This window comes from Scomber scombrus, chromosome 7 (genome assembly GCF_963691925.1).
Source record: "Scomber scombrus chromosome 7, fScoSco1.1, whole genome shotgun sequence".
Lineage (NCBI taxonomy): Eukaryota > Metazoa > Chordata > Actinopteri > Scombriformes > Scombridae > Scomber > Scomber scombrus.
In genome coordinates, this window is record NC_084976.1 from 11475772 (window position 1) to 11500553 (window position 24782).

Consider the following 24782-nt stretch of genomic DNA (forward strand, 5'->3'; position numbering starts at 1 on the left):
TGCTCCTGACCTTTTCAATTCAGCCTCCTCCCCTTTTAAAACAATGGGGCAAAAGCCAGACCCTATTGCTCTGGGCACAGAACAATCTCTGCCTATTGCTGCTAAGCACATACACATGTACCTCTATCTTGGGCGGACTATCATTTTTATATATATATATATATTTATCTATATGGCTAATTCAAATACTTTAAGTGTAATTTAAATGCAAACTTCAGAAATTCAAACTCCAAATACTAACCCCAAATCCTAACATTAATTCCTCACCATCAAACAGGAACTGGCAAAAAGCTGTTCTTTCCAAGGATGTTCTCACTCTCACGGTCAACTCAGATTAGTCCTCACAAAGACCACACACACAAATTCCTTATATTCTCTCACTACTCCTCCGGCGCTTTGGCTTGAGTTGTGACTTGGTTACTCTTTTACTTCCTTATGCATTCTTCTTCTTCCTCTGCATTTATTTTTTTCTCCATCACTGTTCCTTAGTGTGACAGAATATCTTGCATTGAGGTTGTTCAGCAGGACCCAAGAGCCTTGTTGACTTACACTGTAAATCTGTGGTAAAAACAACCAAACAAACAAAAAAAAGTTGATTTCCTAATGGTGTCAAACCTATTAAGTTTTTTGTTTTGTCACATCAATAGCAGATCTCTGAATGAGAGAAGAGAAGAGAATGTAATATCTAAATGTTTTTTTGTCTATTATGGGAACGATATGCAAGGTGTGAGTATTTAAATTCAAAGCAGGAGGAAGAAAGAATAAAAAGAGCTTAGTTTTTTGCTGCTGCCATAATTTTCACACTTCTTCTCTTTGAAAATGACTTCAATTATTCACAGCTTCACCATGGCATCAGAGGGAAAAAAGCCCTCCATTCACAGTCACAAAGTGTGAGATATTCTAATTTACCCTTAACAACTAATTAGGGGGTATTTTTTCCTTCAGTTCAGTCCACCTGGAATTTTGAATACACTACCTTGTAGCAAACCTTAAACCTTAGTATTGATATGAATCATAAAACACAAACTTGGAATATTAATGAAAATGAACAATAAATAGCAGTTGTGTGAAATTGAAATAGAATCAGGTGGTGAATGCGAGCACTTCATTTTTTATCACTCTTTGAAATGGGGAGAAGGTGATGTGACAGCCTTATGTACCTGCTCCACCGTGTGTGTGTGTGTGTGTGTGTGTGTGTGTGTGTGTGTGTGTGTGTGTGTGTGTGTGTGTGTGTGTGTGTGTGTGTGTGTGTGTGTGTGTGTGTGTGTGTGTGTGTGTGTGTGTGTGTGTGTGTGTGTGTGTCATGACAGAATGAGAACAGCCTGACTGTGGTCGTGGGACATTTTCTCTTTCACTCCCACCATCTTCTTTTTGCTGCATTACATTACAGAAAGGGTGAGGCAATCAGCTGCTGCCCTTTATTTTCCAACTAAACAAATATGTTGTACTGCTGTGCCTCTGTCACTCTCTTCCTCCATCACCAAAGCTTCTGTCCCTATCTTTTTCTCATGAAACTTTTCCCAGCTTTCCATTTTTCCTTCACTCTCTCTCAATTTCATCACTTTCCCTGTCCCTCTCCTTTTCTAATTTTCACTTATGTAACCCCCTTTGGTCACAGCCTGCCAGGAAATGCAAGTGCTTCCACCTTGTTGGCTGAAAATGAGCCCCACAAGGAGCAACTCCCGTGGTGGTGGTGGTGGTGGTGGTGGTGTTAATTTTTTTTGGTGGCTAAAATGCCTATTTTTAATGGTACTAGAGCAGAGGTGTTTTTAATTGCACTTTTTTTGCTATATTAGATTTTCTGTTATCAGCAAGTATGTGTGCTTACAGTGAGAGTGCGCTTATGTAGTGAAGACACACATAGCTATGTCTGCCTGTGTTTGGTTGCATATGCACTAAAGTCTATAATGACTCAACAGTCTGTGAACACTATTAGTGAGAGTCCAGGTGATTTATTACATTTTGGTCACCAGGACATGACAAAAAACCAAAGCCACAATCTCAATCATAGTGTAAAAATAATAGCAAAGGCTCAGGTCAAAACTTTATTCTTCAAATTGCATATTTAAATAACTATATATATTCTAGAGTTTGAGTGTCCCTTTGAACCTGGGAGCTGTGTTACCAAATAGCCCCTGATAGCCCCTGGTCACAGGTGAGGGTCCAGACCAAGAATGATTACACCTCATTGAAACAGATACTTAGGCTTGTGGGAACCTTGCCCAGAAGAGGGACACTGGGGCACCCTTCTGGAGTCTGGCTGAACACAGCACTGTTGGAGTTCTCCTTGCGAAACGAGAGGGTTGTCTCTTTGTAACTACGTGTTTCCGGGAGTAACCAGTCTTCTTGGAGTCTTTAGGTGAGGCACCGGGGTGGGGGTACAGCCATAGTTCTGCTGGGGGACTTCAATGCTTATATGGCCAGTGACAGAGACACCTGGAGGGGGATGACTGGGTGGAACAGCCTGCCTGATCTGAAATCAAGTGGCACATTGTTATTGGACTCCTGTGTTAGCTATGGATTTGCCATAACAAACACCTTGTTCAAGCATAAGGTTGTTCCTAGTGTACCTGGTAACAGGACACCTTGGGCCAAAGATCAATGATCAACTTTGTACTTTTTCTTGGTCAGATTTGGTGCCACATGTCTTGGAAACAGAAAGAAACAGAGCTGTCAGGGCGTGGAGTTGTTCAGTTTGGGGACCTCAGGATTGCTTCTGTGCTCTTTGCAGATAATGGGGTTCTGTTGGCTTCAGCACTCCATGACCTCCAGTTGGCATGGCAGGCAATGATTTTAACATCATACTTCTTGTTTCTGCTTCTGGGTGATAAGGCTTAAGGCAGTGGCTGCAACAACAATGTGTGCGTATGCAGCTTCCAAAATTCTTGCAGCAATGGCAATGCAATGACCCCAAACCAAATGGGTTTGTGTGTGTGTGTGTGTGTGTGTGTGTGTGTGTGTGTGTGTGTGTGTGTGTGTGTGTGTGTGTGTGTGTGTGTGTGTGTGTGTGTGTGTGTGTGTGTGTGTGTGTGTGTGTGTGTGTGTGTGTGAATCCGTCTGGTAGAATGGTGCTATTTCTGTGTGCCCACTGTATCTACAGTATTTAATAAAAAAGTATGATCTTCAACTTGTTATCTCCACTCATTTTTCAGGGTGGCATTGGCAAATTTCCTGTGAATGCCTGCTTTTCCTCCCTGACAGAGATAGTTGTTAGATGGTTGGATCCTTTCTGTTGAGGCATTGCTAGTTACCTTGACAACATTTATTTATAGTATTTCATGTTATTGTTACATGACCATCTTGAAGGGTAAGAAACACATGTGTCAAACAGGTGTAGGAAATCAAATGCCAGGTGTTTATATCTAAGTCAATGATCAGAACTGAAGGTCTCTTGAGGGAGGTATGGTGGCAGATGGACAAAACATCATGAGAATCCCATAAACAATAATCACATTTTAAAGAAAAGCCAAAAACAAAAAGACTGTCAAAATGCACAAAAGGCTTCTTTTCCATTACAGGGCTAAAGTATGTGAGGCACGTTAAAAGTACGACTTGCGACTAATTTACCACCGAAAAATAAGCCTCATGAGCCTTTTTTGGAAGTGTCAAAAGCTGAGTGAACAATCAGAGTCTTTGATATCTAGTTGCCTTACAATTTTCAAACTCCTGTTCAAACTCCTCAAAATATCCAGCTAGTGCTCTCTGGAAAGAAAGGTAAAACTACTCTCAAGTAGCCTACCTCTCACATGCTCATATGTACTTGTCACTTTGCACACATGTAAGACTCTACACACAAAAAAGTAGAACTACAAAGTTAAGAATGAAATCCTGTATAAAAATAGGCAAGCACTCTCCATTATTGTTTCATAAAACTGTTTTATTGTTTGTGCAGGCTGTTTGTAAAAAACACTGCCTCAGGTGACAGTGCAGGACAGCAACATGTACAGGTGCATTTCATTTAGTAGCTAATTACAGTAAATATCTGCCTTTTTACTCTGCTTATAGACTGGACAATACAATTAAAATTACAGTTAGCAGCTTACCTAAATACACCTGTATACAGATACAGGTGTATTTAAGCGAGTTGCTATCTGCAGTGTTTATTGTCATAAAACAGTACTCTTTTTGCTAGAATTATCCAGAAGAAAATAAGAGTCTCAGTTGTTCTCTGTGAATCTGTGTCTGAACAATCCCCACATGTCCAATGATTACTTGTCTGAAGCCAAGCAATGTTCTTTCAGCGAGTTACATCATAACCATTTTTGAATTGTAAATCAGTTTAAACATCAAAACCATTAGAGGAGACAGAAGGGAAATGGAAATCAACACACTCTTCCATTAGCAACATTTTCCACATTTAATCTGCTCTGCAGGTTGACTAAAATATCAAATCTGCTATAATGCATGTGGCGTATTTTAACATTTTAAAAGTCACAAAAAATGGCGGGTTAATTACCATAATACATTCTTTATGTCCACATTTTTTCATTTTAATAAAATTCCTTTTTGTTATACTTAAACCTATATTAATTATTTTTTTTGGCCACTTGAATGCAGTGTAACCATAGCTTAAACACAACACTGATACACATTGATACCGCCTTAAAAAGCTTATACGTCAAATGTGGCAGCATTAAGATTTTTATGGACTTGTGTTTCTGCCCACCTGCCAAATATAAGTCCAATGTTTACTCTTCTTGTAGCTGCCTACAGCTGAGGGAGGCAGTAAAGTAAGGCGATAATAACCTCTCTCACATTATACATAGTTATTTGAACCAGCGGGTGTAGCATTTTCATAGACATTACAATTGGATGATCAGATTTGAGCACCAGGCTACAAGCCAAGTCTCACAGACAAGAAAATAAGTTGCCTGCCATTAAGCTCTATTCAAACTTTTCACATTTCCCAGAATTAAGGCATTAAAATGTTGCTGGGTTCCATATCATAAGTGAAAGGAAAGATGAAAGAGATTCGTGGGGACTATGGCAACACACTTTTAAGGTTTGTTTTCCCACCATCAAACTCAAAGCACTTCTTGCAGTGTTAGTTTGACAATTTTGGACCAGTGTTTCCACAGCAAATCATTTTTACATTCTAAATTAACAGTCAGGGATCAGCTCTGCAACAAGAATAGTGCTGTAGAAAATACCATTGAACATCTGTCTTCATAAGAACTCATGTGAAAAATGACCTCCAAAATGGTGCATTGTCCAGATTCAAAACCTCAGCAGAGCAAAAACTTGGTGTAATAATCTTGCTAAGCCCCTGAGCTTCATTGTCCAGATGTCCTCTGCATGGAGAATACACTTGAATGATAGAAATTAGCAAGCAAGCTTGGCATAGTTTAGTTGTATAGGGCCCACAACTCTTTGTGCCCGCCTTCACTCTTATCAGCCTTCTGTAGGAGGACATTGCTCAGACAAGAAATATTGTCATGTCCTAAAATACTGTACACAGCTGACTAGCTAGCATGATTAAAGGGGCACAGCTGCTTGGGTTATGGTGATAGACTTGACAACCAGGTTGAGGTCTTGGTGTTCAGAAAAAGCCTCCAGCCTTCATGGTAGCCTTAAACAGGGAATGACATGGGGGGAAATGTGGATTTTAAAACAGATTAGAGTCATCTGTTTGATCACCTTTTCATGCACCTATCCATCTAATCCTAGTTTTCAAAAGACTGATGTCAAACTACAACATAGTCTGTTTGTCGTCTGACTTACATCATTTACAAGTATTTCACGTGCTAAATTGTATCCACAGCAGGTATAACATCCATAGTAACCCATACATTTACTAATTTCCCTTAGAGTTGGAAAACTATTACAAAACAACACAATTGCATTGGATTGGTGACATTGGTACGTAAAATGAAACTTTGTGACACCAGATATAGACGTTCCTAATGACATTTCCCCCTCCTATTCTCTAGACATCAAAAGCTGGTCTCTTGTCACCCACAGTCAGAAGTTTGATGAGCATTTATATTTATCTAGAATTTTTTAATCTGTTGCCTTCTAGTGAGCTAGGCGGAAATGAAAATTAAGCAATTAAAAGTCATCCACTGCTGTCATAAAAAAAACTCTTTTCCAGTGACACTTGAGGAAGTGTGGATCTTTGCCAGAAAAAATTAATCATCCAGCAGTCAATTCACCTGTCACTCTCCTCCAGTATCCCAACACTGCGGGCTATATTCAACCCAGTTGTCAAACTGAAATATTGACGAAAAAAACTGCTTCTATTTCACACTGCGATGCATTTAATTTCATCCAAGACCTTGCATTTAGATGAGGCTGGATAGTTGCAGTCAACAAATCTGGGTGTACTGTTTTGCTGTTGATGTGTACAACACCAACATAGGCGCAGAAGAACTAAACTCTAAAATATCCTACTTAAGATGAATGCAATAATTGTATCATCACTTTAGTGTATAAATCTAGATTTTTTTGGGAACACATATCGCTGCACTGTACAACAATGTTAGTGTAAATCCCATTTTAAATGACATAATTGTGTTCCCCTGCTTGTTGCTAACTTCGCCGGTTTTATGCCAAAAAGAACATAAATATGAGGGGAGCTGCAATGTTGTTTGATATTCACCCCTCCATATACTGTACACATAGTAATTTGATTCATTATTAATATAAAAAAGTGATTAGAGCAGCTTTTATTGTTCCAATATAAATTCATATACACAGTCTCTTGTCCAAAGAACCCAGCATATGTTCAGTTTTTAATATAATTTGTTCCTACTGCTGACTCTCAGCATGTCTCTCCAGAAACATCTCTTTTGTGTCAGTTTCTATGACTACAAGTGGACTTTGACAAGTGGGGTGTCAGTGGAAGTCTGCTCCAGAGCTCAGTTTTAGCTTGTTACTGCATAAATAGACAACTCCCTATAGTACCTCATTTATGGCCAGCTTGACACTGAGATAAGTCGATTGATATCAAATGTCTATTTTTAGCTGGTCTGATGACTTCATCGTTGTAATCATGAATACTGAGTAATTTAATTCATTTCAATATGCCATTTAATGTCAGTTGATAGGTACCACCACCAAATGTCAGAATGTCGACTGATTTAAATAAAATATTCAGTTTCTTGAACTTGTAATGCTGTCAAAATCAAATTTCTGTGGTTATAGGGTGTGTGTTTTTCTCACTTCTGGTTTGGAAAAGTTTAATTTTAGTTGAATGCCACTGGAAATGCAGTGTGTTTCAAAAAAAGAGTAAAGAGCAATACACACATACAAATACACACATTCAGTATAAAAAGGCACTGCTGCTGATGATAAAGGTCCTTATGCTGTATATTTTATGACTGTTGAAAACTGCAGAGATTTGATTGAAAGAGACAGCAGAATTACAGCAATGGAAAATTGAGGGCTTAACACACACACACGGATTTCTGTATCTATGCTTTTAAATCCATCCCTATAGGTCCCAAAAGGTCATGGGAAAGGTGAAGGATTGAAGGATTGGAAGGGCCTGCACAAGAAAACTGTAAAGAGCCAGCATCATAAAAAAACAAACACGAAAGTAAAAGTCACAAGATACCTTTTCCTTTGGCACCAATTACCTATGGTAGATATGGTCAGATAAAGAAGTGCATTGGAATAATGTGTCGATTGCGTCTTCCTTTATTTGCTGAGCCTCTTGTCAAAAGTAAGTCATATCACTGAGACTGTCGGGTAGAATGTTAATTTTGAGACTCATTTACACATATGATCAATAAAAAGATATTGTTGAAATAGGAGTGAATTGAGTTATAGCCATATGTTCTCCATAATATGAAAGGATGAACATAGAGTAATAAGCCAAGTAGATAATCTGATAATGATTTTTTAAATGAATGACTTGTACTAAACTGAAGACATTTATTTGTGGAGGTTTTTGAAAGGTTGCTCATTAAAATGCAAACATATCTCATTTGCAATTATTGTCTTCCTTACATTTTTAACCTCACATCTGTGCAAATGTGTCATGAATAAGGCATATTTGGAATTTGGAAATGTTATTTCACTGTTGTCCTTCTGGGTTATCAACATGCTTTCAATCCCAGATCCTTCAAGATCACACTTTACTTGATAACTATGTTATGTTTATAAATACTTGGAAGGATTGTATTATTGTATGCATTGTATTTTCGAATCTGTAATGCTGCTTACTTCAAACTAAATGCACCAAAGATGGTACTCATCATCATTTAATCTTGCCTTAAGTGCACTTTCTGACTCTATTTTTAGATCCCCACTTCAAGAATTTTTTTTTTCCTTCTGTGTGAATAAAAGATCAATATATTTGAAAATGTATTCATACAAACTGAAACCCCCCTGCTGTTTATTTGTTTTTTCAGGCATCAGGGACTGTTGTGGAATTTTACTGAGATGCGAATTGTGTTTCCACACACAAGATATTGCATACGAGTACCTGCATGTGATGTGTTATCAGTAGCTGAAGTCATGCATATTTGTCATATCCACATCAAATGCAGCTGGGGGGAAAAAAGGGCTTCTAAAGATTCAAAGAAGACAAGAAGCTGGAATGAATAAATATTTACTGATGCTTCTGATTTGAATCAATAAAAACACAAAAACAAAAAAACAAACAAACATAAAAAGCAAAAACACAAACACAAGTGTCTATAGTGTATAATGGAATAGCTCAGTTTCTCTAACACCATAGCAACTTTATAAGGTAATATGATAATATGACAATGTTGCATGTACAGCTTGTTCTGCTGCCTCCAAGTGGTCAAAAATGCAGATTTAATTTTATTACAGCATGCAAAAGTCGTGACACTGAAGAACATGTTCCAACGTGTATATGTAAATAATGTCATGGTAAGAGGTCATGATTAGGCTGATGATAAAAGGTCATGATTAGGCTGATGGTAAAAGGTCATGATTAGGCTGATGGTCATAATATTTATGCATTTATACTAACTGGATTACTAATGTAATTGCAGCCTCTGAGGCTGATTTATTGTGCATATTACAATAGGAAGGATATTAATGTGTATTGATTAATAATCTGGTTAAACAACTGCAGATTTAAAAAAACAAAACAAAAACATATATATTTATATTTGAAAATGAAATTCTACTAGATCTGTGCAAGATTTTCGAGGGTAACAGCCCCAGAAAATTCTTGACTGACATCCATCAACAAGCAGGATTAGCTTGTTCCTTGTTGATGAAGGCCATGTCTCAGTGATGTTTTCGATCATGCAGTATTTGTTGACGCTCATGACATTCATTTCCCCCCAGTGATAGATGAAAAATGAACACTGTCCACCACCAAGCTCAGCAGAAGAAATATCAAATATGGAAGTAATGAGCTGTAAATACAGACTATGGTCTGCTCCATTCTGCTTTAACAATATTTAGAGGCAAAGTATGTTTCTTAAGCCTGCTGAAAAAAATAGGGCCCATTATTCAGAGAAAAATAGGTTGTGTGTGAAGCACCTGAATAGTAGTGTCTACAGATCATTAGTAACCTTTATACCTGAGACAGGCTGAATGGAGCTATTTTATCAGGTAGAATACAGAGTACAGAATCCATCAGGCCTGTTTTAGCCAGAGAAGAAAGGATATCTCAAGAGGATATGGATTTCAGCTTGCAAAGTGATATGCTTTGACTTCAGAAACAAATATGGTAGAAAACCCATTTAATATCTGCAATGTGAATGAAACATTAGTGAAGCTCTGGTGTCCTAAAAACTCATCTCCTGCACAAACACACGTCATTAGTCTATACTAAACTAACCCAAACTACCCAGTTATAGGGAAAAACTGCCTGTTTACTTCTATTAGAAGTGTGCAAGGGCTGCTGCACAATGTGTTGATATGTCCTCTGAGGAGTAGACCCCTGTAGGCATTACTGATTGACTGAAGGACATGGAGTGAATCAGAGATAATGATAATATCTCCACCTGAGTGTTGTGTCTGTGTATAAGATTAGATATATACTTTGATAATGCGAAATAAGGAGACACATGTTATGTGACAAGTACTATACATCATTTGTGTGCCAGGCATGTTCTTATGAGGCACAGAGGTAAGAAAGACCAAATAATAAGTGAAGTATGACAGATGTTGCAGATGCATTCATAATTGTACTGGACTAGAAGTTACCAGTAATACTATATTCATATCAGTCATGATTGTGTATCAGCAGATATGTCAGAATAATGTTCCATGCAGTGTATAACATAGAGGATCCACAAGAATAGAATCACATAATGTGTTTATGTTTGTATATATTTTTCTTTTATTCTTAGTTTGTCTTATATGCATATCATTTTATATACTTTTCTTCTTTTGCTACTTTGCATCTGTTTCTAGATGACTTGATGCTGTAAATAGCATAATAATAGAAATGTTTCTTCCATACATCTTGAGAGCACAACAAACAGAGCCTGTCAGTAGTTAAGGCGGAGCCTTTGATCAGGTTTCTCTCTCTCTCTGTAGAAAGATACAAAGCGGGAGCAAGGGAAATGGCCAGACCTAAAAGGGTAATTGACAGGAAAAAAGGAAAGGCCTGTCAATGTTTGATATAAAAAAACAAACACTTTTCATAATCTGGGCTGAGCTGCTTGATCATGAAATTGAGTGGAAACACATACCACTTATGGCAAAGTCCATTTTAATGTGCAATGAAAATAAAAAAGGGCCTACTCATTTTTGGATTCTGGATACAATGTTATCTTAATCTATAAATACATAAAACATCTCTTATAGAATGGGATGTGCATCAGAGTATGCTACTCGAAGAGCAGATGACTTGCTCATAGATAGACTTAAGAGTTGACCTTTAACTTATTTTTATTGACATTAGGTTTGACTTGGACTCATCCATAATGACATCAATAGAGCCTTTCAAAATTGCAGCATGGCCCTCCAGCAACAGTCAGATGTCAGGGGTGTTTGTTAGGCTCAGTAACTTGTTCAAATAGTTCCTTGCTGTGTTTACTTTTGCCTCTCAGCAATTGTCTTTGTGAGTAAGTTATGAGCATTATTACTGAAAAGATAGGGTACTGCTGCTGTTCACTGACCAACTCATTTTAACTGAGACTGATGATATTGCTAGGTTTAACTAAAGTATGCAATTAAAAAACATAATGTGAAATATATGTACAACATTGTTCAGTTTTAAAATTATGACATATCATGACTGACTTGTGTAAAGCCTCATTGCTGCAAGCTGCATGCTGAGGTTTCCGTACTTAACTGCAGGTTCAAAGAATTCAACAGATGAAAAGCAGGAAAACTTATTTAACACAAATAGAAAAAACTAAAAACAAAACATTAAATCTAATTTAAGAATTACAGTGAATAAATGACTGTGAGATGTGAAATGAGAATCTTAGTGACATTAGTACACAAATGTAATAATGACTATCATGAACACCTGGCTTCACTGTCAATAAGACAGACATTAACTCTATTTGCAGATGACTGTGCTGTTGCCTCCACATTAACAGAACTAACAGTGGTGTATTGCAGAAAATAAATTATTTAATCCTTGTTTTGGTCTGATGAAGAAACCTAGCATACTGAGAAATCTCATTTATTTACAAGAGCATCTGTCAGTTGGAATTCATCAATGGATTCTCTCGACAACATAACCTCAGACTTAACTGACATCTCTTTTGTCCTTGCATTGACTGAATGCCACTCAAAGAATGTTGTTTGCAAACACTAATTACATCCACATACTGATTCACATGGCATTGTGGAGGGCGTGTGCGTGGGACTTGAATAGAAATGAGATGCAGATTTTCTACTGTCAAAACACTGACAGCCACAAACAGCCTGAAGATATAACTATTGACCTTTTCATCTGTGAACTTTTCTTTTGTTTTCTGTCATTGGGATGTGAAAGGAAGTTATTCTAAATAACTTTCTCTGTTAATTTCAGTATGCCTGGTTTTCACACATTTATATTTATTGATTTGCATGGAAAAAGTTGCAAAAAGTTGATCTAACTGCAACTAGGTCAGGGGGGATATATTGCAGCACACTAAAGTTCTGGTAACACTTGATAGCACTTGGAGGCAGTTTCTTTACTCCCTGAGGATTGTGTGTGATTCATCCAGTGAAGCTGGGTGCACATGTGAATAGACCATGCAGCAGCACTTAAGATTGTAAAGAAAGCTGTTGTGTGCAGTGGAAACGGGATTTCTCATCTTTACATTGACAAGACCGGTATCCAGGTTGAGGAATATGTGTGTACGTGTGTCTGTGTGCATGTCACATGTGCATTTGTGTCTGCAGATTTTCAATACAGGATCAATGCAGCCCTGTTGGTATAATCTGGTTAATATGTCCCTCAGGAACAAAGAGCCAGCTTTTAACAATATTATGAAATATAGCCTGTGCCAAAGTATCACTACTATTTAATCATCAATGAAGACAGATCCAAGAAAGTGGATGACGACATGGAAGCAAGATCTAATTTCCTGGTGCCTTAGTCAGCTAGTTTGAGTCAAGAAAGGCTAAAAGGGGTTTCAATAATGACACTCTTTTCCCTTGGTTTTAATTGAAATAAAATGACAACAGTTCCATCACTAACCTTTCAGTGATTAAACCAAGAGAAGTGATTTTGTTGAACTCCTCCTCCCTGTCATGTTCTACTTCCTCTGCACCCTGCTGACAATATAAAAGGTAATGGATTAGATCCAGCTAAACCAAGCAATGATCCACTAGTGCCCCCATCAGGTAACATGGGGACCTTCAGTACATCAGATGTGTGGCTGTGCATATTGTGGTCCAAACATGCTGAGAATCATTTGGGAGGCCAACACTGAGGCATAAAACAAAGGAAAAGCAGCCTGTGTTATATTTATCTGTTGATTATTTTCCCAATTCATGTTTTATTAGAAGAAGGGATTTGTAGCACAACTTTACCTGCTTCTAAAGTGGCATAGAAATTATCTGTCATGCATCGTATGACGTATGACCCTGAAATGGGCCACAAGACTGACACTCCTCTTCCAGCATTGTTCTCTACATTACACGTTTTGACATATTTGTCTAATCAAAATCTTACACCACAAGGTGATGTCACGTCTGTTTTTTCTGACTAACAGACTAAAACCCAACAAGATGATGCTGGAATGACATTAATTGCAGTTATGCTTGACAAATGATTAATCAAAAATAGTTATTTTTCATGCTTCAACAGCACTTCAATATAATTTTGAAAGGAATACTCAAACACAGGAGAGTTTCTTATTTTCTGTAATGTCACGACTGTTGCCATTAAAGGATAGGTTCAGTTTTAAGTCTGTCTCAAAACAACAGTCAGGTGTCCATATTAACACTGAAGGAAGTTTTGCTCACTGCAATAATTCCTCCTGTTTATACTGGCTATTTTAAGGTTCTTCAAATGTTCTTGCAGTGTTAGTGATGGGGGCAAAACATTTTTTGTGCAAAAATGCATATGTATATTATATGAGGCCTCAAAAGTCTGATTTAGTCAACTGGATATCTTCTACATTATAGTCGTTAGCATATAATTCTTTGAGTTTCCTCAGACAATGTTTCCCCATTGAGCTGCAGTAGAAGTATAGTAACAAAAGGAAGGACTTTGGCATTAAAAAGACTAATGTGGAAAGATATCTACTTGATTTGACTCATACTAATTTGGCCAGCTGAAACTTCATAATTGGTTCATATAAACTCAAACACTTTTGTATAGCAGACTTGTGGAGTTTGGCCCCCATCACTTACATTTTAAATGCTTAAAGAAAGGATCTTCTTATGTCCAGTAAGAACAGAAGGAATTATTACAGCAAGAACAACTTAATTCTATGTATATTTGGGCACCTGACCTGTTGTTTTAAGACAGACTTGAAAAATTGTGACTGTGCCCTTTCAGCCACAATGCATTGGCCCGTATAAGTATTCACAAAAAGGCCACACTAAACCAGAGGTGGAGTTTTAAAATGTTTATTAAAAAAATAGAAAAACTTAATTAAAAAAAAAAAAAAGAAGGAATATATATATATATATAATATGTCACTCATTTATACAATACAACCCATTCTTAATTACACAAAAATGAGCTGGGGATTTGGTTTGTGTCAAAGGAGATGTCACAATGGTTCAATTATCCTCTAGACAGCTTCTTGAAAACAAAAGGGATAATGTTAACAGTATCATGTTGACTCCATCAGTTTGGTCCACAGGGTTTTGTTTTAACTGTTGACTCTTGTGGTTTTGTTACTCAACTCCTGCAACGGTGAATCTGAGATATCCCAAAACTCAAGTCCTCTTATGGATTGCTGCGTTGATAATATAGCTTTGAAACTTTGTCATGGGAATAATTACTTTAAATATATGAGAGAGAAATAAAAAAAAAAAAAAAGAAGGTATGGGTCTCTTACAACAAAGGAAAGAAAATGACCAGAAACCTGACAGATGTGACATGATGCTAATAACCATAAACTGCAGTAAGAGTGTACTCCTGGAGCATATACCTGGAAGCTGTATGGGGGGAAAAAAGCTAAGTAAAACTGGCAGTGCTTTCAGACAAACACAGAAAGCTCTGGCTACGTACAAGAAAGAGGGAGGATTTGGTCATTTAAGGCGGCAGTCAACCTGTTGCTTTAACAGAATCATAGATATAAGGCAGAAAACAAGCACTTTGCTGGTAATAAGTAGCACCAACTATTTCTGAAATGACATGACAAAACAAAGCAAAAAGGGTGAATTTCTCCAATATAGCCTACAGGGAAATACACCCAAATGACTGAAAAGAGTGCTATGTTTAAAATGAGAACTAGTAGTGTAAAATATTTGCAGGTGGTCAGCAAAATTTCAAGTGATCACAATGGGATGGTTAATTAAACATGAGTAAAATGTTGGCATAATGGGATTTTTGGCACATTGCTCATGTTTCTACACCATAGCTCCCCCTTCAGTTGGAAAGCTGTACACACACACACATACAAACATTCCTTCAAGGCCCTTAAAATCCATCTATTGCACAGATCAATGTAGTGTTGAAAGTTTAAAAAAACAAACAAAAACAACTTATAGTGGGGAAAACCCCTGAAATAAAACTAAAATGTGAAATAAATTAAATAAAAACAAAGTCTATATTGCACATTAATGCAACAAACTTAAAATAAGGTGGCAATGTTTACAGTACAAAACAGTGTCAATGTGAACAAAAAAAAATCCCTCAGTGACAAAAACAAATAGAACAAAAGAGAATAAACACACAAAAAATAAACACTTGGTACATTCAAACAAGTCATCACAGTTTAAGCACTTGAGACAAGGTCCATTTTGTGCCATCACACCAAAAACATCAAGTCAGCATTGCGCTGCATAGGTAGAAAGGTAGTGCTTCACTTCAGTCCAGGGTACAATTGGTAGATTATAGTTCAAGCTGTAAGAGCTCTGAATCAAGAGCGTAGCTAATAGACAGTTGCATCCAGAAGACCAAATGAGCTTTAAAACCTGATCAAAAAGGCCCAACAGGAGTCAAAACTTCAAAAAGAGACCAGGCAGGCTTTGATGAACCAGTTCAGTACTATGGCACATGACGTTGCTTTCTGAGATGGTAAGAAAAAAATAAATCAATACCTGACAGAACTCTTCAGTCAACCAGCTATACTTTTTAGCTGTTGGAAAGTGAAACTGGTAAGAAGAGGGTCTGGGAATCAGGCATTTCTAAGTCAACTCAAGTCTGTGCTGGTGCGCATCAAATTTAGAGAAAGGACTTCTGACTACAGTTTAGACTTGAGGTCTTTAGCGGTCAGTCTCCCTTCACCTGCAAGATTCTTGTAGCATCACTTAGTGTTTTCACAATGGTAGCAGAGATTGATGAAATCAATGCAGCTTCATTATTTCATCTACTCTGGTTAAGAGCAGGAAGATTGTCCCTCTTTCTGCGTCGCCAGGTGTTACGGTTGTACTGCTGCTGGTTCCTGAAACCCGGTGCCGTGTTGTGACCCTGGGGAACAAACCGCCGCTGGGGACTGAAGTTACCTCGAGAGTGATTTTGACCTCGGAGGCTACCGCCCTGGTTGTGCTTGAAGCCAAATCGGTGTGTCTCGAAGGAGCCATGGCAATCAGATCTCATGGCGTATGCGTGGCTCTGCTGCCCTCCTACTTGAGGGTGGTGGAGTTGGTGGAGGGGGCTTGGTAGAGGGCTCGTGGAGTTAGTGTGCTGGGCGACTTGTGCAGCTTGTGATGTGGGATGGTGCACAAGGCTGATGGAAGGCGGATTCTCATGGAAGAACTGGCAATCGGAGAGAGAGGAGAGGGACATCTGGACCCAGAAAAGAAACAAAAAAAGTTGTTTTTGCATGAAAACTATGCCTCCCTGTCAAGTTTTTGTTGAAAATTCAAGATAAAAAAGAGAAATGCAATAGTCTCCATGCCCACATTAAACTTGTACATTATCTAGTTTTAGGATAGGAAAGCAAGAAATCTAGTGGGTCCGTTGGTTTTACACATTCCGACTGTGGAAACATTAATAAAGTTCATGTTTCTCTGCGACCTATAAAAAATTAAAATAAATTAAAGAAACCAACCTGAGGTGTGGTGTGGATAAAGCCCGCTGGATGTGTGGCCCTCAGCTCAGCAGCCATCTGGATCAATGAAGGAACTGAGCTCAGGGTGAGGGAGTGTAGATGAATAGCACTGTTAATGCTTGAAGGGGAATCAGACTCCTGGGGGGAAAGAAGAAAAAAAAAAGTTGCACAGAATGAAAAAAACAAACAAACTATGGACAAATAATGGCAAAGGGTGTCCTAGTTGCTATGATCACATTATTCTGACTGATCTTTGCATGGAAACAAATGGTCTGATCAAAATCATGTCATTACACTAGTTGTGAAATGATTCCCTGATCTAGTCAATATCTGAATAGACAAAACATCCTTTGGCCTTACTATGTCGCTTCCGGAGGAGGATGAGGAGGAGCATGGAGAGGAGGATGATGAATGGTGTTGAGGGCTGTCGCGGAAGATAGGAGAAGGTGAGGAGGAGTCAGCACTGAGTGGGGAGGAAGTGTCCCTCTGATCCTCCACAGGAACGAGCATTAGCCTGGCAAAGTCCTGCTCACAGGTCTCTACATCTAAATCCAAACAGAATGAGAACATGTAACCATCACGAAACACAACTTTATTCTAAATGCAAACAATATTTTAGGTCTATTTACAAAGATATGTGAACAGTTAAGTAGTCAAGCCAGAAGTTATTGGTCTTAAAATTAAAGCCAATGCAAAAGTACCGTAAACCTGTATTCCCTCTAATGGCCATCAAAGGGCGACTACACTGGCTACAAAAGTAAGCCCGTTATTATAGAATACTATGAGAAATCACAGGTGGTAAATGCACCGTGCTAACCGAGCTATGAGCTAGCGTGAGTCAGCTCCACCCTCTTGTCCAAATATGGTCACTTCTCATCACTTCTGGCTCCAACAGTCCAAGGTAGTGATGATCAAAATGCCAAACTTGAGGCTTCAAAATGCAAATCTACAACCCAATGGGTTTCATCATGGTGGCTCATTATTATTTTTATACAGTCCAAAGTGCATTATGAAGTTTAACATAAATATCAGATTGGGACTTTGTATTGGCAGGTACTTTAATGACTTGGATCACAGGCAAAACATTTTTTAAATCAAAATGTCCACACACACACACACAAGTCAAATTCAATGCCTCTCATACTCTGAACTCACAATATGTAAAATGACATTACCATGGTTCTCCAGCTTGGCATACTGCTTGAGTCCCCATTTCCTGATTGTCCACTCCCTGTAGGCCAACACCTCGGGGCTAACCTTGATGATGCGTCCTAAAGTACTGCAAGACAGAGAGGAAGGCATAATTCCTATAACTTGGATCACAGGCAAAACATTCCTATACATTAAATTCTGATGAAATAGAATGTATAAAGAATAATATAAAAACACTTATGCCGAAGAAAAGAGTGAAAACTTGATTTAGTTGCCATTTTATATATACTTGTGTTGTACTGTAATTAGTTGTGGAAGAAAGCAGCATGATACCAACCTGTCATATTCTTTGTTGGGGTAAGCACGTGCTAGAGGAGACACGCCATGACTCAGCACCATGTAGGCGAAGTCAAACACCTGCTTCACTTGCAGAATGCCATATGAACCCCTGCCCACATCGTTCCCTGTGAAAATCACCAAGTGAAAAACAACATATGGAGATTACACACTAGAACACTGTTGAATAATACTACAATCTGGATATAAAACTCCATCTGAAATCATCTCAGTGGGATTAAAAAGACAAAACTTCAATGTACAAATACAAAGGCGATGAAATGGGAAAATTGTAACTTTCTCTCTCCATTCACTCATCAATTCAAACACCAGTCTGACCTGGCTGTATTGGATCCTCTATGCAGAGCATGGAGGGCCTGTTCCCATTCCCCATGGATTTGAGCGTTTCCTCCTTGGACAGGTAGGCACCTCCATTCTTCACCATGATGCCGGTCTTCATGTAGTTGAAATCACGGCCGTACAGCTCAAAGAACTCAATCAGTAGGATGCCCAGGTTGATGTTGGTACGTCGTGTGTCGATGCGAGGGTGTAACTGGCATTTGCAGGACAGAGAAAACTCATTAGCTATCTCTTCATACACAGCTACAGCTATTTCACTACAATATAAGTTGACAGCTCACATTACAAGACTATGGACAATGCAGTCCCTCTTTTTGCACAAACAACATTTAGCTAAAAGTGTGTAAGAATGTCAAAGTGGAGAGCTTTTTAGTTTAGAGGAGAACTGCTGCTGATATCACAAAACATTATGAAATAACATTTGTGGTTTCTTGAATAGACAAGGAATGATTGTAGCACACTCTTGAGTTGATTGCTATAATAATGATCATGCATTCATATGTACCTGCAGGAAGCTGATGGCCATTAATATAAGGCTATAAGAGCTAATGCCTCCAGTAAAGACTTCGTTCAAATCCCTCTGGAGTAGAAACTGCTTCAGAACGAAGATCAGAGGTGGCAGAACAGTGTATTTCTACAATACAGGAAGACAAAAGTTAAGGGACAACCCAATAAAAAGCCACATTTGTGTTGCCCATTTAAAAAGGCAAGTATTCAGTATTTACCTTAAGGTAGCTCTTGATGAACTGTGCTGCTTTGACAGCAGTCTCTACATTGAAGCTGATGTCCACTTTCACCTCCGTTTCATGGTCTGTAAGTTTGATGATTGGCACCTGAGGACAAAGGTATTCATGATGAACCAACAGGCATATATTTTATTAAGCCATTGTTTGGAACTTTATATTAATTGCTAGCCTAACTGTGTGGACCCCAAAAGTAAGACTCATCTACTGCTGACTTACTGTAGCTTTGTCGAGGACCTTGATGGGATATGGGCCAGACACGTTATGTCTCTTCAGGGCTTGTTCCAGTTCCTGCAGTGGGGGATGGTCCCACTTTCCAAACACCACCAGGTCAATGTCACTAGGAACAAAAACACACAGAATGTTTTTTGTGCCTCAGAAAAGTTTATTGGTCCATCTCAAGGATTGTGTCAACACACAGAATAAATAACAGCACATACTGACACACAGCTCACCAATAACACAACATTATGGCCTTTTTTTTTTTTTTTTTTTTTTTTTTAATTCAAGGTCTGGGAAAAGTACACAATCTGTCTCATAACAAATCTGAGTATACCAGGCGGCAGACAGATGAAGACTTTTAGAAGAACAGCAGATTTAAAAAAAAAAAAAAAAAAGAAAAAAAAAGAAGATATATAGTAACTATAATTGCAATTTGCAGTGTAGCAACATTTCTTTATTCTTCCACAACTGAGCCAAAATGTTCTTGACCGCCTCTTGATTCACAGGTTAATCCAAAAGACCTGCTCCTAATCCATAATTAAAACAGTTGATCATTGAGTGTGTGATGAGCGAGTTTTAAGTGAATTCAGTTTTGCAATGTTGAGAAAGACAGAATAGAGAAAAAACAAGACAGCTGCCTTTTCCGTCGCTCCAAAAATGACCCCAATTACTGCTAAAGTGGAACAGTTTTTAAACGAAGCTACTGTTGATAAAACCTGCATTCATTTGCTGACAAGCATGTAACGGTTGTTGTTTATGCCATTGAACAGAAACTCTCAATACTTTATGGTTGCATAACTTGGATGTTGTTTGGATGAAAAAAAGTTCATAAAAATGGCTTCTCGCTTCCTAAAAACTAGGGTGGTGAAACATTAAAAAGGACCTTTTAAAAATGTCTCGACTGTACAAGAAATGTACAAAAACCAATGATACCTTGTTGGAAGATAGAGTCCTGTGCTGAAGCTGCCAAAGATCTCGACCTGTAGAAAACAAGACCAATTAGTACAAAAAATAAAGTTCAAGTTGTTAAATATCATGTGACCCAATCTGATGGCTCATGTGTAAACTTCCTTAATGCGTGTAGGCCGTATGGACTCTAAAATGGGTTTATCAGCAGTTTAGCTTCACTGCGTTTCATTTTTGTTTCACTTATTAACATACAATTGTAAAAGTAAAAGTTCTTTAAGATTAAATGTCACTGAATGTGTACTGCCTGGTGTCTGGCTTTGCTCATAAAGTCAGGAAAGGATAAAGCAGCTACACAAACATTTTATGCATGCCTATGAGCTGTACATTAAAAAGGAGGAGATATTTATTTGGAATAAATGCGTCTATAATTCTACTTGTGATCAGTACGATGCAAAAAGCAGGATACGCTTGCTTTTTGGACTTGTTTCGACAGGTATTTGTCTTTATTGAGTGAAACAATTGTTACTGATGTAGTCTTATGTTCACTTTCCTGCTGTAGAACCGTATTCTCTGTAGGCCACCACTACAAAAATCGAATATTTGTAGTCTGCCACAGCTTGGAAGACAAACACAAAACAGTCTTTAGAATAAAATTTTTAGTGAGGCTCAGTGGGACTTCTCTGGGGCCAGACTAGATCAAAATGTTTATAATGTTAAACAGAAAATTTATTACAAAGCACACTCTGTCTTAACATTCTGCTGGCAGTATACAATGGAAATTCACTAATAATGTTACTTTGGGAATGCAAGTGACATGAATAATGAGGCTGTTGACTGCCTACAACATGGCCAAACAGGATATGTAAGTGCAGTAAACTTCCAGGCTCACAGGCTGCAGAATATATAAAAAGACAATAACACTGATTTACACTGTGCGGAACAACTTTTCAAAGCAATTTGCAAAAGCAATAAACAAAAGCCAACATGATAAATAAAATGTCATATTAAAAACCAAGGATACACAATGATAAAACTGGCTAATCAATCAGAATATGCTAATAGTTAGTGTTATGTACTGACAAATCCTTTAGTAAGTATGCATTCTGGTGAAAGGGTAAGTTATGGGTCTGGGCTGGGACTGTTGGTTTGGAAAGAAGCAGGCCACTTGTGTAATGTGTCACTTACACTATTGGTTCATTATGGTCCGTTGCACCATTGGTTAGTACAAGTTAAACCTGGTGACTGTATTTTAAGCTGCTGGGCCTGCTGGATTCGAAAGTCTATCAATCTGTTTGACTGTCTCAGTATAATCGTGATAAAAACTTTTTTTGGAAAGCTGTACTTGCTCAAACCATCCATTTCAGTGTTTCTCAGACGATAAGTGCTGTTGCAGTATTTTCAGAAACACAGAATCATGAAACAGCAAACTACATTTAGAGATGCAACCATTAAATTCAGCTTTGTCCAATTTTGGTAAACGGAGATTTTGAGGCATTCAACACCACAGCAGGAACCTGCATGACAAGCATCCACTTACTAATTCTAAAGCTGTCACACATAAAATGGTTTTATGTTGCAAGTGCAATACCATAAGTATACTGAAGAAACCTGACTGGCCAAATCTGATTGCAGCTCCAACAGACAGGAACCACAGCTAGAGTTACCTTTCTGAGACTCTGTCCGTGCACACAGCTTTCCTACTGACACTCACCCGTGCTGTGGGCCACAAGTCCTTGATGACACGTTCTATTCGGTTCACAACGCCTCTTCTCATGGCCTCCTCCTCTGGTCGTGGTGACACAAAGTTGAAAAAGTCCATTATCTCTTCATGAAGACTGACAGGGGGAAAAGGGGGAGAAACAGAACACCTGGGATCATGAACTGATATGCAGAAGGGGAAATATTGTATTATGGGAAGTGGAGGACTATAGTATTAGCAAGGGGCCTACTGAGGCCTAAACTCCATGTGGCACACACAGTCAGTGAAGTAAACTACAATATTTAAAGTTTGCCTTCATGAAAAGTTAAGACATTGACTAGGAGTGGTGTTAAACAGCTGACAATGGGTAACACTGGAGGGTGCATGCGGTTTTAATTGTTGGATGGGATTTAAACACTGTGTGAGTCAAATATCCTTAGAGGTGACTGAAATATTGCACATCAGGCACTCATTATGAGGTGAGCACCAAGAATTCCTTAAAGAAACCTACTTTGACGACCCTTACATGCCTATGAATGAAAAAAAAATCTCCTCGTGTCTCCTTACCCATTAATACCCGGGCTGTACCGCCTGGTTTTCCACAGGCTGCAGGAAGAGTCTACATAGTGTCCATTGCAGTCGTAGGACAGGGCCGGGTTGATGCCGTGGAAAGTGTTGGCTCTGTTCAGATGCCTTCTGCGGCCAGATGAATGTGACTGATAATGGTGGTGCTTGTTCCCACGCTGATTTTTCATCCCACTGGGGGTGTGGCCGCCAGATTGTTGCATGCTGCGACAGTGTTGCTGCTGAACAGTGTGAAACGGCGCAGGGGGCTGTCTCAGATTGTTCTCGTTCAACTCATGCTCGCCGTAGTGTAAGAACCGGCTGGCCTCTTCCGCAACGTTCAAATTGTCGATCTGCAGAGAGGAGCCGAAGGGCGAGGAGCTCTCGGCCTCCGAATCCAGGGAGGAGGAGGACGGTGACAGTGAGCCTTTCCTTCGGACACTCCCCCTGTCTCCACCGCCGTCTCGGTCCGGCAGCTTCCCGAACACGATCCCCGGCGGCGGCGGCGGTGGCGGCGCTCCGTTTCTGCAACACTCGCCTTTTGAGTCCTTGGAGTTCGTTTTCAGCGTCGCGAATTTACCTTGGTGGTGAAGGTTGTCGATGCCGGAGTGTGCTCCACATCCCTGACAGATTTCCCAAACGTGCATCCACAGGGAATTTGCAGATCCCTTTTGATCCGGCTGGATCCAAGTGTTCCTGGGATCCATTGGACTCGAGTTTACCGTGAAGCCTCTCCAACAGGAAAATGGCGAGCTAACAAGTTTAAATGCTTGGCACCCAAGGAAACAAATCAATCCTACCGCGCTGGTTTACTTGTTGTCTTGGAATTGCTTCATGCTCGGAAAGTGGTCGGGTTTTTCAAGCGGTTTGCACAGCTCCACTCCATAGATGTACTCCCCATGTAAAGCCAGCCAACATGGCGCACCCAGCAGCACGAATCAGTCTGTGCGCATGTGCGAGGGATTTAAATCTTTGAACACACCCCTCAGCACGGAGAGGTGCGTCAAGCCAGCTGCACAATGCACACACCGGATGTTAAATATTATATACCCACCCGTATCTGCACTACAAATTTATAGTAACCTTTTATCACTAATGAAAAGACACTAAACATGTTAGATTGAATACTGTACAAGTAGCACCTATACCTTGCATACATTATTAGTATTTAAAAAGTAATCTGTAAAGGGATAATAATTGATTATATGGATTGATGATGTCCAACATTTACTCAAGTACTACAGTTTTGTGGTGCTTCTACTTTACTTGTCCATTTGATGCCACTTTATCAAGGCTGGAGTAGTACCCCCAGGGTCCCCTGGGCCCTGACACTCATGGACCCCCGTCTTGCCGCACAAATCACGTCCACCCAATGTTACCTAACCTGGCCATAAAATTTATTTTAACCTTCCAGTCAAGCTGACATGTCAAATCACACACCTATTGGTCAAAAGCTGAATAAGTAGTTCAGCTGAGCTGGGAGCAGGTCTACCTGTACACTTCAATAAGCCAAGTGTTGAAATACTGCTGCACTTACAAATCACAAGACAATGATACAGTGGATTAAATCATCTCAAGACAATGGTAATATTAGTGTTCTCTGAAAACCACCCAAGCAGACAGCACAGCAGTTGTGACTGATACAAGTGACTGAGTATACAACAATCACACAGCACAGCTGAATACTGGTTTCAAAATAGGGATCACTAAGTGAGCCAGGCTACTTCACAAACTGCAAAAGTCAACATAAAAGGCACATGACAACTCAACTCCCACACATAGGCCTATAGCAGCATCATATCACAGTTTTAACAGCTCCACCAAAGTGATTTTCCCTCTAAACTTCTCACATGGTTTCATTTTAATTAATGTTCAAATGATCCAATATTTCAGCAAAAATCAAAGATTAGAGAAAAAGTCCAAAAAATGAAAACACATTTGTATATCACAACTCTGTTTTATCTTCTTTCCTCTCCCAATCATCTCCGGACCAGTCATATTTATCTGCTGACTCTTTGGAGGGGCCCGACCCCTGGATTGGGAACCACTGGACTAAACTGTATATAAAGTAGTTAAAACTAGCACCACCTCCACAACAGTAACATGCTGCTTACACATTGATACTTCAGCACTGATAATCTAATGATGTCATATATAATAATAATATATCAGTCAGAGCACCTTTACTGCAATACTTTAACTACATCAAGCTGACAATTCCTATGTACTTTACTTAAGTAGGGTTTT

General features: G+C 38.9%; 1 protein-coding gene across 1 annotated transcript; it reads right to left on the bottom strand.

Annotated features, from left to right (window-relative positions):
* Nucleotides 1–13965: 13965 nt before the first annotated feature.
* Nucleotides 13966–23419, bottom strand: LOC133983302 (terminal nucleotidyltransferase 4A-like). The gene is made up of 12 exons (XM_062422338.1): nt 22539–23419; nt 21984–22107; nt 20297–20343; nt 19361–19481; nt 19124–19231; nt 18904–19032; nt 18378–18591; nt 18040–18166; nt 17726–17829; nt 16911–17095; nt 16551–16688; nt 13966–16285 (listed from the first exon to the last, which is right to left on the bottom strand). The coding sequence occupies exons 1-12, from the start codon at nt 23240–23242 to the stop codon at nt 15863–15865; spliced, it is 2424 nt and encodes an 807-aa protein (XP_062278322.1). The 5' UTR covers nt 23243–23419; the 3' UTR covers nt 13966–15862.
* Between the last annotated feature and the right edge of the window lie 1363 nt (nt 23420–24782).

What these genes read in the sequence shown, in the direction of transcription:
- LOC133983302 (XM_062422338.1), bottom strand. Translation starts at nt 23,242, where the DNA reads ATGGATCCCAGGAACACTTGGATCCAGCCGGATCAAAAGGGATCTGCA. An exon ending in ACTTGTGGCCCACAGCACGG is followed by an intron (nt 20,344 to 21,983) that starts GTGAGTGTCAGT and finishes TGTTTTCTACAG; the next exon opens with GTCGAGATCTTTGGCAGCTT. An exon ending in GGACTCTATCTTCCAACAAG is followed by an intron (nt 19,482 to 20,296) that starts GTATCATTGGTT and finishes TTTTGTTCCTAG; the next exon opens with TGACATTGACCTGGTGGTGT.